Genomic DNA, 14,748 nt, shown 5'->3' on the forward strand with positions numbered 1-14,748 from the left:
TCCTGACCCGTTAGTCATACAGTCACAAAACTTGCTGTGATTATTTGTGTCCCCTACAGGAAGAACCCTGTTCAGTCTGACGACCCACTCCTTTAGCACCAAAGTATGGATTTATACCCTGTGTCTGTAGAGACTGGCAATATCGGCAACTCTCTGCCATCTAGTAAAATGTTGTATTGGTGGAGGGCCGCATTCTACAGAGTGCATTCTTCTAGTTGGACAATAAAGAGGTTTTGACTACATACTAAAAATCACTAGCTTATGAATACAATCTTGATCTGTCCAAATACCTTTGGTGGGCTGGAGTTCTTGAACAGTTAATCTGACATAGGTGAAATAAACTTAAATTAAAGGCGACAAGTGTGCACTTAACCGTCATAGTCATCAAAGTGATGAGAGTACTGAGTCAAACTAACAAGCTAAGGCTGAGACGTTATGCCATTTGAAAGAATCGATAAATCGGGACGAATTATCGCGATTTTTTTACCCTGGTGGTCTCAGCCTTATAACAAGCCATATGTCACTGTCCATTGTATTCACAATGCTCACTGTAGTAGACTGACAAAGTAAGGATTTGGGAAAGTAGGCTTTATTCAATGCTATCATTACAAATGTATTTATAAAATGCTGATGTTCTGTAAGAAAAACATTATGTAAAGTAATTCACACTGCTGGAATCCATTAGAAATACATTCAATCATCAAAACAACACTCTTTTAATACATTTTAACACTCGACTGGGCTTGGAAATGATTGCAAAGTATTTTATCATCTTAGTGCATTTCTTATTTATCTCAATTATGAAATTGTTCTTAATTTCTTTAATTTTCACAGGTTGTTAAGGCCCAGTAAACATTTCAGATTAACCGTTTCACTACCACACTACAGATGGTTAACTGTCTGTAGTGTGGTAGTGAAAGGTTAACCTTCTGTATTGTCGCAGTGAAAGGGTTAAAAATACATCAGTAACCAAAAGGGCAATTGGAGAAAAATAATGACAAAAGCAAGTGGTCAGTAATCACAGGAATGAGATGACGAGTTGTGTTGCGGAGGTCATCTCAAGAACTAGATCCTGGTGAACCTACACCCCAGGTGTTCTCCAGAACGACTGGTAAGGCTGCAACATCTGTAGCAACCAATATTCACGTGGAATTATTGAAAACGTCTAGAATTACACACTCTTTTTCAGATTTCTAATAGGGACATTCTGCTTCTTGAAATACCCCTCTGGTCAATGAAGTCCAGAGATAACGTGGCTGCAGGCAGACAGGGTTCCTACACGTATCTGTTGGTCAAATTACTTTTCCCATGACTATTCAGGGTTCCTAGTGTTAACTTCCAGGACTTTCCCCGTGACTATTCAGGGTTCCTAGTGTTAACTTCCAGGACTTTCCCCGTGACTATTCAGGGTTCCTAGTGTTAACTTCCAGGACTTTTTCCATGACTATTCCAAAACAAACTGCCCAATTTCCATGGCCTTATATATGAATGTCTATGTTCAATTGATGCAGTCAATTGTTCGATAGCTGATTTGAATGCCCCAGGATTTATTTTGGCCAGCTACAAGAATCAACTGGGACTTGAGTAATTAGGAAATATATTTGGGTTATTGTTTCAATCAAAGATCACTATATCCACCAGCAGACAAGCTCGACATTCCTCATTTGACAGAGTGGAAACAAGAATATGAACAAATATCCATGACATTTCCACACAAAAAAAAACTTTGGACATGTATGCAAAGGACACAATCTTAAAATTCCATAACCTTTCCATCGGAACCCTGCAGACTGTACAACCCTGAGCGACGAAAACCATAAGGCTCTGAGGAAATGCACAGACTTGTTACCACATCCATCATCCACGAGGAGAGAGCTTAAAACTCACTTTTGTTCAGATAATCATCGGAAGTTCAAACAGCAACCGTTTTGTTTGCTCACGCATCCTCCTGTTATTACGAGTCATAGAGCTCAACGGTCGACAACAACACATGCTCAGACCCACGAATTGGTCAATAAATGACCATCCAATCTACTATGAACACTAATCAAGGAAGATGGGGGGGGGGGGATTAATTTGCCCATACTGCGTGCGTGTGTCTCAGGCATCTGTTGGATCTGAACCCAGGTATTTCAGATGGAGGGAGAATGCCAGGACAAATCCAAGTGTTCATTCCTGAGGTACAGTGCAGCTATTTCCGAACACGTTGGGGTGGTTATCTTCCTCTTAATCACCACTGTGGTCGACAGAAGTCTGCCTCGGTTGTACATTATTCTCAGAGTTCAGGAATGCGAGGACATTTTTTCAGGCACTAGTCCCCCCCGCATACTGTATATCTTCATCTGAACATTCCCGTTTGTGAAACCGTTCCAATACCAAACAAGAGACCCGAGCTGGGAGCATATTAGTGTGTGAATCGATGAAACAAGGGTTAGAGTGGCTATGGGATTAGAAGACAAACAAAACTAAATGTTCTCCATACCCATACCAAAGGTGAGTGCATATCGAAATGCATTCAAAAAGAACTAATTGCGCCAGATTAGGCTCTAGACTATTAATATCTGTGCTTAGGTTTACGCGAGTTAGCGAGGAATGGGTTAGAGTGCCTCTACGGCAGCAGAGGGCATCATCAAAAGGCAAGATTCCCACAATCTGTATAATTAATCATGGAAAAATATATGAGAAAGCAAGAATATACAAAAAAAATAAAAATAATCAATGTTTATGATGCAAAAATATGGAAGATCTTTTAAGAGTGCTGGCATCCTCGGTCTCCGGAGGACACCACAGAGGAAGACACTTCCAGTCTCTGGAGGCGATTAATGAGGGGGGGAGGGGGGGGGGGGGGGACACTTCCCTTGGTCATGGAAAGGACAGGCCAGGCAAGGGAAGGGAAGGGAATCAGGGGGACGTAGGGAATCTGTAAACATGGAGACAGACAGCTAACAAGATGGCTGCTCTTGTGCAGGTTTTCTGAAGTGGCATCTGACCCAGGGGGTAGGAGCAGGGATGACCGGGTTTAGATTCAGGATCTGAGATTCTGACCCTGGCAGTGACATAGGGTTGATGGGATTTGGGATTCAGGACCTCCTGGCCCTGGGAGTCGGGACAGGGTTTAGATTCAGGATCTTCCGACCCCGGGTGTGGCATAGGGTTGAAGGGGTTTTTATTAAGGAACCTTCTGACCCTGGAGGTAGGAGAAGGAATGACAGGGGTTTGGATTCAGGGCCAGGTGAGGCCCACCAGGGGGGGGCAGGATTCCCTTCGCTAGGTGGTGGTCACTTGGTGATGGCAGGAACGCTTGAAGACAGGTCAGTTGCTTTTCAGCAGGTCAATGCAGCTCTGCAGTAGAGTCACGTTGTTCTGGGGAGACGAGGAGAAACAGCCACGTTATTCTCCTGAAAGTTATTCGCTCAGGAGGTGTCTGTGGCAGGACGTCCCGAGGACTCAGCTTGTGATCTATGTGGCATGTCATCCCCTCTCTATTTCTAACATGTAACGTAGAAATGGATTAAAAAAAGATGTCCAGGAAATGTATGTTGGGTGTTGAGTCTCTTTCTTTCATGTCTCTCTTTAGTGGAACTATCATTAATAAAATACATACTTTTGGTCAGTAACACAGTCCCTCCGCTCTGCAGTAAACACAAAATATATTTTCTGGTATCCTGTTCCCACTTTATCCAATCAGGAGAGAGAACCCTAGATATTTGTACTTATTTCAAGAAATCTTGCCAAGCCAAATTTGCTTAGTGCACTGGCAGATTATTTTACTCGTCTCAAGCACATATTGCTTTTAGTGAGAGTTCTTCTCTCTCCTGATTGGATAATGTGGGAAAAGGATACAAGGAAATACATGTTCTGTTCACTGCAGAGTGGAAGGACTGGTGGTACTGACCAGACAATCTATATATCAGTGATGGCTGTCGGAATGTAGAACTACTTAACACTCAGGGGAGGAAATTAGGCCACTTTACTCGCCAAATGCGAGTATTTTTTATGTTTGGCGAGTGATTCACGAAGACCACTCGCCAGACTGGCGACTAGTAAACAAAACAAAACAAAAAAATCATTCTGCAATCTGCTGATTCGCTCACTGGCACAAGCCGAACTCCGACTCCCCCCTTATGATTCCTCCCATTTGCGCCTCATAATAATCCATAACCAATGAACATCATCGTTGTACAGATGCGCTCTAAGCTCCTCCAATGAACACTCGTTTTCTAGAAGATGTCGCGCATCTAGGGGAAGTGGACACACCACTGCGTGCAGCCCTACAGACTTCCGTCACCGGCTTGACAACGTAGACAAAAACACATCGTGGATGAAAATAATTGCATGTAGAGTCGTCGCTTTCGGATATCAGTGCGGTCTGTCTGACATGGGGGCGAACAACGGCACGCGTCGCGTCTCCTTTGAGTCGGATGAGAATGACAAGTCAACCAGCATTAGCCGGCTAGCTACCTAGCATGTAACAAGCAACCATAACGCGCGTTCAACATAGTGGACGAGTCCAGGACGACTATACTGAGCGGCTTTGCTTAAATGCAGCCGAGTGACATTTTATTATTACCGGGTTTCCCCCCATATCACCACTCGCCCATATGCCCTTCACAGTGGTGATGTTGTCATACTTGTCATTCAGAATATACCTGCTGAACCCCTAGCGTTGACATGAGATTCAATTCCAATGTATTGTCATCATACAGCACAAGTACAGTACAACCAGAATACGTTTGACATCCAACCAGAGTGCAAATGTAACAAGTCAAGTTCAAGTTGTTTTATTTAGCTATTACATTACAGTGAAATGCTTGGTTCTTTCACTGCCCAGCCCAACCCAGCCCAACCTAGACCAGGCCAACTTTCCCTGCCCAACCCAGTCCAGCCCAGCATCTTTCACTGCCCAGTTCAGCCCAGCATCTTTCACTGCCCAGTTCAGCCCAACCCAGTCCAGAATAGTTCCCTCTTTCATGTTAATATGTGATATCCTAATATTTTGAAGAGTAGAGACGGTGTGATTAATACATGTTTTATGCTAATATTGTGAAGAGTAGAGACACTTAATGTTTTATGCTAATAAATATTTTAAAGAGTAGAGACACGGTGTGATTATTACTATGATTGAAAATCAATTTAGACGAAGACATACAAAGAAGTAATTATCACAATTAGCGATTTATTTTTGGCTGGTAAAAAAAAATCATCTACTCGCCAGTTGGCTTGTAAGGCAAAAAGTTTGTTTCCTCCCCCGTTAACACTTATTTCAACAAATAAATACCCCTTACAGCACCTTTAAGGAAAGTGGACCGTCTGCTCTCCTTAAAACAAACTAACAGACAATGAGCAAAATACAAAAGAGGATTGCAACATCCTGTGTGCTATAGTGGCCCCAGTCGGCCATGACCAACATTCCTGTCCAGGTCAGGGTCATGAATTAATTTATCTTAGTGGATGGACACATGGAACGAGTATGCTCACACATACATGCACACAAAGGAACACAATAGCCTTAATCTTGAAGGCTAGACTTATGACCACGATTACCGTAGTCATTATTGTCATAATGCTGTTAGAAATGACTTCCTCTGACTACCAGAAGACACGTTACGCTTTCAGCAGTAGCATTATGTCCCAGTGCTGAACTGTGTCGTATTACATTCTCATCACATCATTCTAGGTGGAAGACAGTTCAGTCATCATATCATTCTAGGTGGAAGGCAGCAGTTCAGTCATATCATTCTAGGTGGAAGGCAGTTCAGTAATCATATCATTCTAGGTGGTAGGCAGTTCAGTCATCATATCATTCTAGGTAGAAGACAGTTCAGTCATCATCATATCATTCTAGGTGGAAGACAGTTCAGTCAGCTCACCTTGGCATGCTTTATCTCCAGCTCCGCCATCTCTACCAGGTTCTTCCTGAAGGCCACAACTCGCCTGCCCTTGAAATTGGTGAGCTCTGTAAGGAATGAGAAGTTATAGAAATAAGTACATGATCAGGCGGCTGGGTGGTGCAGCGGACATTGCGCTCGTCACCAACGCAAGAGACACCGGGTTCGACTCCGGCTGTCGGCGTTGCCTCCGGCTTGGGCCAGTCGTCATACTAACTCAATTGGCAGAGTTAGCGGGTGGAAGTCGATGGGTGGTAATCTGGACGTTGTGGACAGTGACTCCTACAGGTCGGTTGGGGACGTCTGCACAGCAGAGACAGGAAAATGGCGGGGGTAGTGTGAGCCTCCCACACGTTACACCTCGCCAATGAGAGTCCGCGCTGGCAGGTGAAAAGATGCGACAGGCTGCCTCCTCGTGTATCGGAGGGGAGACGTGATGCAAGGCTTCTATCTTCCCTACAACCGGCCAGTGGGGGGCATATGCGAGCAACGTTCAAGACAGGGGAGGGGAGAATTGGCACAGCGGGTAATTGGGATGGGAGAAAAATTGAAGGAGAAAAAGTGGATACAAATAAATAAAAATAAGTACATGATCTGCACAAGTAAATGAAAACTAGACAATTCCTGCAGACACTCAACACCACAACATTTGAATGGGTTGGTGGTAGGAGTGATGTGGGTGGTGGTGGTAGGAGTGATGTGGGTGGTGGTAGGAGTGATGTGGGCGGTGGTGGTAGGAGTGATGTGGGCGGTGGTGGTAGGAGTGATGTGGGCGGTGGTGGTAGGAGTGATGTGGGCGGTGGTGGTGGGAGTGATGTGGGTGGTGGTAGGAGTGATGTGGGTGGTGGTAGGAATGATGTGGGTGGTGGTAGGAGTGATGTGGGTGGTGGTGGTAGGAGTGATGTGGGTGGTGGTGGGAGTGATGTGGGTGGTGGTAGGAGTGATGTGGGTGCTGGTGGTAGGAGTGGTGGTGGGAGGAGTAATGTGGGTGGTGGTAGGAGTGATGTGGGTGGTGGTGGTAGGAGTGGTGTGGGTGGTGGTGACAGTGGAGCAGCAAAAGAATGTGAGACATGGGAACATGACCTAATGGTGGCACATAACCCTGCACTGCAAAGTTCCACAAAGTGACAGCGACTCATTCACCATGAAGCTAGTTAAAAGAACGGGCAAAATGTGACTAAATGTGATTCCCATAGACTTAGAACGGGGAGCGATCGCTGAGTCTAGTGGACATTCTGTGATCCGAGGATAATAATAGTGTGTTTCCACACTTAACTACACACCAGAGGAAATGTCTGCACAGCACGCACCAGTGACTCCTCTGTAACTGAACCCTCCAGAGAACGGCCCACATGGGCTCTTTTACATCTCTTTTTTTGACAACACACGCATTTGCAGTTGTAAAGTCTCTCCAAATCACTCCTGGATGTGAATACGATACATCGCTCCAAAAGTACTCATCCTCTTCCGTCTTTAAAGCCCCAGTCTGTGATTCTGTTTACCGTGTCACTGTGGGGTATATTCACAAACATTCTTGACAGGTTTTATCCGTGGGTGGAAGATATGCTTAACCCTTTGAACTCCACAAACATTTCCAACGTAAACAAACCGTTTACAGACACAAAATACAGCAAATACAATTAAAAAAGTAGCATTTCTGTGTTGCCTGGTGTTAGTCACTAAGATGGCTGCTCTTGTGCAGGTTTTCTTTCTTTGCCTGAAGGGTTTCATTATTAGTGTAGGAGTGGTGCTTTGGAAGGATTCAGTTTTTTTGTCCCAGTGCATGCAGTCATAAACAGCGACAGTGGCTCGGGAGGTAGAGCAGTCATCTGGTAATCTGGAGCATCCCGGTCCGAGTCCCGCAACCTCCCAGGCAGCGTGTTGAAGTGTCCTTGAGCAAGACACTCCTGATGAGCAGGTTGGCACCTTGCATGGTTGCCTCCGCCGACGGTGTGTGAGTGAATGGGTAAAATGTGAGGACCAAATATAAATGCACCATTTAAAATGTAAATTGATGATAGAAACATTGATTGTGAACATTGGGAAATTGAGCTAAATCGTGTGCATCTCTTTTATACTTGACATATTGTCCAGTAGTGGTGGTAATGTTCCACCACTGCCGACAGAATAAGAAGGGGACACGCAAGGGCGGTCAGGTGGCGTAACGGAGATTGCGTTCGTCACCAACCCCAGAGACGCTGGCTTCGCCTGTTCGAATCCAGCTCACAGCTCCGGGGTTGTCACCAGCTTGGCTGGCCGTTCACACTAATACAATTGGCTGTATTAGAGGGTGGGAGAAGCTGGCGGGGTGGGTCCGGGTCGTTGTAAACAGCGACTCCTACAGTTCGGTCGGGGCGCCTGCTAAGCGCGGATAGGATCTAAGTGGGATAGTGTGATCCTTCCACACGCTACGCCCTCTCAGTGAGAGTCCGCGCTGCCAGGTGAAAAAACAGAGTGGAGGCTAAGTGCGCAGCGACCAGGAAGGGGATTGGGAATTGGCATAACGACTAACATTGGGATGGGAGAAAATCGGAGGAAAAAGGAGGGGGGAAAAGATCAATAAAAAAAATAAAAATAAGAAGGGGACACGCGGTATGGTACAATATGAGGTACAACACATCAGGGTTCCCACAGACATTGCAAAATAAAATTAAAGGACTTTCAAGTACTTTCCTAAGCAACATTTGTCATTTTAAACAGGCATTTAAAAAAGGATACAATTCACTTTTAAATGCCGTTTTTTATGGCTTAAAACCAATTTCCGAATTTTTTTTACACTTTAAATACAATTTAAATCTATTTCCATGAACATTTTTATCATGGATGAACAAAACTTTCAATTCGAAGTTGATTTGAATTTCAATGACTTTTTAAGCACCTTGTTAAAAAACTGTTTTTAAGGGGCGGTCAGGTGGCATAGTGGAGATTGCGCTCGTCACCAATGCAGGAGACGCTGGGTTCGAGCCCAGCTCTCTGCGTTGCCACCAGCTTGGCTGGTCGTTCATACTAATACAATTGGCAGTATTAGGGGGTGGGGAAGCTGGCGGGTGGGAATCTGGCGTTGTGGACAGCGTCAGGTCAGGTCTCGGCGCTTGCTCAGCGGGGCAGGACTTGGTGGAGATAGCGTGCCCTCCCACGCGTTACACTTCACCAATGAGAGCCCTCGCTGCCAAGTGAAAAGACGTCACTGGCTGTCGGTGCACATCTCGGAGGGAGCGTGCGATCGACTCGGGACGCCCTTGTACCGACTCGTAGGAGAACATGCATACACCAGCCAGGTAGGGGAGGGGAGGGGGGGGGGGGGGGGGGGGGGGAATTGGCACAATGACTAATTGGGACGGGGAGAAAATCAGAAAAAAATCAGAAACAGAAAAAGAAAAACGGTCTGTTTTCAAGGAATTCCAGGCATAGTTTTTTGTGTGCAAAAAATCAAGCACTTTAAGCACTTCAACGACTTTGTGCGAACCCCGACACACACACACACACACACACACACACACACACACACATGCAGGTACACACCTTTCTTCCCAGACTCCGAGAGCTTGTCAAACTTCTGCAGACACTGCTTCTGGTGCTCCTCTGCCTGGGGAATGTCTTTGCTCCTGAGTCGCGCTTTATCCAACGCTTTGTTAGAGTTCTCGTAGTCAGCCAGGGCCCGGGCTCGCCTGTACAGAAGGTCCTAGCGGACAAGACCCAGCGGTTACAGCAGGTCACAATGGGGTTGCAGTGGGGTTGCGCATTGGCAAGTTATGTTCTGGCAAAATATTTTGGCTAAATAAGCCTCGTTTTATAAATGTGTATTGATAACATAGTGATGTAATAAAATGTTCTATTAAATATGCATGATCAAGTTCAACGTGTGCTTTTATTTTATTATTCCATAATTCCACATTGAAATTACGCAATATTCCATAATTCCACGTTGAAATTACGCAATTAACTCATTCTACGCAGCCACGAGAAAAGTCGGGTTAACTCGCCAACCGTTCAGCACCAATCACAAGAAAACTCTGGTTTTAATCGTTATTTCTTTTATTAGCTATATCCATTAATTTTCATCCATCCAGCCTGATGTTATCATTGGGAATGGGTCTGAGCTCGCAAAAGGGCAAATACCGCCGCCTACACCTTCCAGCTGGTATTGCACTCCATTGGAAATGGTGTAGTTTCTTTTCTGGGACGATCCGAGCCGTGCGGGTGGGGTTTAGGTGCTCAGGCGAGGTAGGCCTTTGCAACGATGGTATGGAACAGTAACCCCGCCCGCCCGTTCATGTGTAACGCTCGGTAATGTGGGACTGACCTCCATGAGCAGTATTTGGAATGGCGATCAGATAATTGGATTATTTCTTTTGCATTACATCAGAGACAAGGTAAGAACACTATATATAAAACCTTGCATTGATCTGATATTTCTTTCTACCGCGAACGACGCCGTCTCTGTGCGTGTGTGGCTGTGTGCCCACTGTTGGGTGGGAGGAGGTGGCGGGGGAGCCCCGCAGTCCAGGGCTCTTTTCATTCTTGCATGAGGAAGTATAATAATGATGATGTAGCATTGCTTTCAGGAAGATTCGATAATCAGGCGAAAAATGACAACGCGTTTAGTGAATTCCACTAAAAGGCTATTATCGCGTCATTCCCTGGAATTACTCAGAAGCACCCAAACTATATTCATATTCAAAACGGTATAAAACGGAAATGTACAGATGAAAAAACAATCTGTTTTGTGGATGTTGACTGGAAGCAACTCACTGACAACCGACGGGTGTATTAGACCCAGAGATATAATATAAGATATATTTTAAACACTCGCAAGTGAACAAAGCGCCCCATTTACTTACAGTCCTGGCGTAATAGCGCCCTCTGGTGCCCCTACCCGTGGCGCAGAATGAGTTAAGTGTGGAGTCACCAAAAAAAGAATGTGGTCGAGGTATAACAACGTTTGAGAACCCCTGCATGTCCCATTGTGCTCACTCGCTGGATCAGATGAACTAAACTTGCTTATGGTTTCCCAGCCTTTTTCAGCAGGTAAACCATATCGAGGTCAGAGAATCTCTGTGACTCCAATGTATACATCTACCCATTGCACATCATATTGAGCGCATAAACAATATTTAATTCCAGTGACCTCTGTGCCGTATACAAGCGGTTGGTGGTAGTATTTAATAAAAAAAATTACAATTGGATATTATTTGACTTCCACTAGGGCAGTGGTTCTCAACCCTTTTAGCTCGAGGCCCCTAAACACAGAGGGACATCTTTTCCTCTCAACATCAAGCATAGACGGTTTGAAGATTTTTTTTATTTTCCCTTTTCAGGTTATTGAACTTGATTAGTAATAGGGCTATAGACTTCAAATATTCATCATTTCATGAGGGGAAAGAAAACAATAATCTATAACAAAGATTATGAATATATTTGTGTATGTTTTTGCGGCCCCCTAAACTCATCGCCTGACCCCCAGGTTGAGAACCACTGCTCTGGGGACAATCAGGTCCCCGCCCCCAGGTTGAGAACCACTGCTCTGGGGACAATGAGGTCCCCGACCCCCAGGTTGAGAACCACTGCTCTAGGGACAATGAGGTCCCCGACCCCCAGGTTGAGAAGCACTGCTCTAGGGATAATGAGGTCCCCGACCCCCAGGTTGGGAAGGCTTGACGATGTGTCCTTGCGTTAGATCTGAAATACTAAGCTGCCCATGTAGGTCCCACCTGCTGCCCTGAGCGGTGAGAAGTGAAGAGTGATATGACATGATAAGGCGAACCCTTCAAGACTCTTTTTGAAGACACTACAAGCTGTTTACTAAATGTGAAGACACCTACACTACAAGCCGTTTACTAAATGTGAAGACACCTACACTACAAGCCGTTTACTAAATGTGAAGACACCTACACTACAAGCCGTTTACTAAATGTGAAACGGTATCTACTGCAATTACCCTAGTCAATCTTTTTAACCTATTGCAACACCTGAATGAACCTTTCGTATTGACGGAAATGTCCTACTATTTGACCATTTACAATGGTGATTTCAATACAGCTCTCTGTATTGACAACTTGTTCGTGTTTACATAGTAACGTCACAGTGAAACAGAGCAAATGCAAATTTGGACTTTGACAGGCAACCCAGTTGTGATCCTGTGTCACTTATAAAAAGGGGAGATAATCGACTCTTTCAGTGGACTTGACCTATCTCAAGCCCCACCCTCTTTTTTTTTTTTTTTTTTTAAACTTACATTTTTATTTTCATTTTTTCAACAACATACATAGACAACATTCATAGACAATACACAGTACATAAATTAAAACAAATAGACAAAAAATGAGTAAAGAAAAAGTGTGACATGGGTCCTTCGGTCCATTCTACATTTGCATTATTTATTTACATTTTTATTCATTTCCTTGTATCCTTTTCAAACCTCTGTGATGTCGTTACTTCCCCTCCTGTATTCTTCCCATTTTCCCCATTTCCATTCAAACTTTTCTTCTTGCAGCCTCAGCAGATGTGTGATTCTCTCCATTTCCTGTATCCCCTCTACCAACTCTATCCATTGATCCTTTGTCTGCACTTCTACCTTGTACCACAGTTTAGTTAAAGCTTTCTTGGCTGCCACTATCAATATCTTAATCAAATATTTGTCTTCCCCTTGGATTCCTTCCTGTGACAGATTCCCCAAATACAACACTTGGCCTCCCTGGGGTATTTCGTATCCTATTATTTCATTTATTATCCCTCCTATCTCTTGCCAGTAGTGCCTTATCTTCTGACATCCCCAGAATATGTGTGTATGGTTCGCCCCTTCCTGTCCACACTCCCTCCAACATGTTTTCTTTGCTGGTGTGTAATTGCCCTGTATTTCTGGTGTTATAAAGTATCTAATTATATTTTTCCACCCAAACTCCCTCCATATCCTTGATCCTGTGGTTGATTGTTGTGTCTTACATGTGTCATACCATTCCTCCTCTGTTATCTCTATTTCCAACTCTCTTTCCCACTTTTCTTTCACATACAATGTTGTATTTCCCTTACTGTCCATTATTGCCCGATATAGTGCTGATATCACCCTCCCCTTCCGTCCTTCGTATGACTTTACCATTATCTTAATTACCCCATTCTGTTCTTCGTCTCCATCTTGCTTTATTTCCTTGTTATAGTAGTCCCTAATCTGTAAATATCTAAAGTGGTCCCTATTCTCTAGTCCGTATCTTTCTTTCAATTTTTGTAGAGTCTGCATCTCCCCTCCTGTCATCGTGCACATTGCTTGTAACGGCCAAAATGGATTAATGTGCAGTGGATTTATGTGACCAGGGGATGGCGCTTCTTTTATTTAAGCGTCAGGTAAACCTGTAGGAGGAGGAGTTTTGACCCGGAAAAGGGCAATGGTTTTTGACCGCATGTACGACACAGGTCTCAGGTCGAAATGTTTGTATCCAATTAGGTATCATATTCATTATCATTTAATCAGTTTAAGGAACAAAAACAAGGATATTCTGTTTGCACGGTGAAGCAAATAAATATCATTTTCCCAGTAAGCTGCCTGCATTGTGTCATTGGGACAAGGACTGTTTGGTATGAGACCAGGAATATAACGGCGCGTCAGCCAGTCTAACTACGGGATCAAGATTTCTCAGTAGCTCCGTATAAGACGGGAGCTCCTTTAATATTAGTCAAAAACCACGCACCAGTTGGACCCTTGCTTGGAGACTGGGGAAGATTCACTGCGTTAGGGGACGTCGGAGAATCTCCACCGGAGGAAGGCGAGGAGCTGCTGCTGTTGTTGTGTGGAGGAACGGGATTCTACTGTTGCTGCTGCATCGCGGATCCGCCTGCAGCCGTTCGTGGACGAGGAAGACACCGGTGCTGACCCGAAGTTTGGCTGAGGAACAGTACTGGACCGCGAGTACTGATTCGTGAGCGACATCATGGTATCCAACGTAAGGAGGTAGGAGTATAGCGCTATATAAATACATGGCCATGTAAAATTGTGTGCACACATAACTTGGGGTTGAGCATAAATCCATGGTTGCTGAAGAGGAATAACACTTGACTACGCGGACCTTTTTGTATTAACTATGTTGCGCGACTCGTCACCAGCCGTCTCGTTTTAACTCAGACTATCTAATAACATGGCGACGCGCAAACCGGCGTCAAACGTTTCCATGGAGACCACAGCGCGCTCCGCTGTTAGCGGTGACGTCACTGGGAAACGTGTCGTTAAAATGACTGCCAAGGCTGTTGCAGAACATTGTGGCAAATTGGATGCCAGCTGAAAACGTAAATTTAACATGGCAGCCAAGATAAAAGATTCAATTCTTGGTTTCATGTTAAATAATGAGAAGGAAAAAGTAGAGAATGCTCTTACAGATTTGAGTCAGGTGTGTTATGAGGCGAAATGCATACATGACAATCTGTTGGGTTATACGTTACAGGATGAAAAAGAAGAACAAGATATCTGGTTTAAAGCAAAAATGTTGTCAATCAATGAGTGTATTTCAAATGCAAAACTGTGGGTTTCAAATATTGAAGATATAACAAATGTACATGATGAAAATGGTAAAACAACTGAAGGTGATTTGCATTTAATTGATGATGGTATTGCTCCAAATGACAGTGTGTCAAACATTGTGAGCAAATACTCAAAAACAAGTAGCAGGTCATCTGCCAGGATTTTAGCTGAAGCCGATAGAGCTGCACTTCTCGCTCGTGCTGATTCTCTAAAAGAAAAACATGCTTTGGAGGAGCAGGAACTACAGTTGAAGAGAAAAAAGGAACAACTGGAGGTGGACACTGAATTGGCTGCAACCACTGCAAGGTTGGCCGTGTTGCACTCCTCTGAAAGTAAGCGTTCATCTCGTGCACC

At 44.4% G+C, this 14,748-nt stretch overlaps 1 protein-coding gene across 1 annotated transcript in view; it reads right to left on the reverse strand.

The window, feature by feature from the left end:
- Positions 1–582: 582 nt before the first annotated feature.
- Positions 583–14,748, reverse strand: part of snx5 (sorting nexin 5) — a 32,513-nt gene continuing 18,347 nt past the window's right edge. Inside the window, exons 11-13 of the mRNA XM_084321202.1 lie at positions 9,411–9,570; positions 5,871–5,956; positions 583–3,363 (exon numbers count right to left, since the gene is read on the reverse strand). Of these exons, the coding sequence (XP_084177328.1) occupies positions 3,313–3,363; positions 5,871–5,956; positions 9,411–9,570 (297 nt within the window). The 3' untranslated portion in view covers positions 583–3,312. The remainder of the gene's footprint in view (positions 3,364–5,870; positions 5,957–9,410; positions 9,571–14,748) is intronic.

This window comes from Notolepis coatsorum (assembly GCF_963971535.1).
Source record: "Notolepis coatsorum genome assembly, chromosome: 9".
NCBI classification, from domain to species: domain Eukaryota; kingdom Metazoa; phylum Chordata; class Actinopteri; order Aulopiformes; family Paralepididae; genus Notolepis; species Notolepis coatsorum.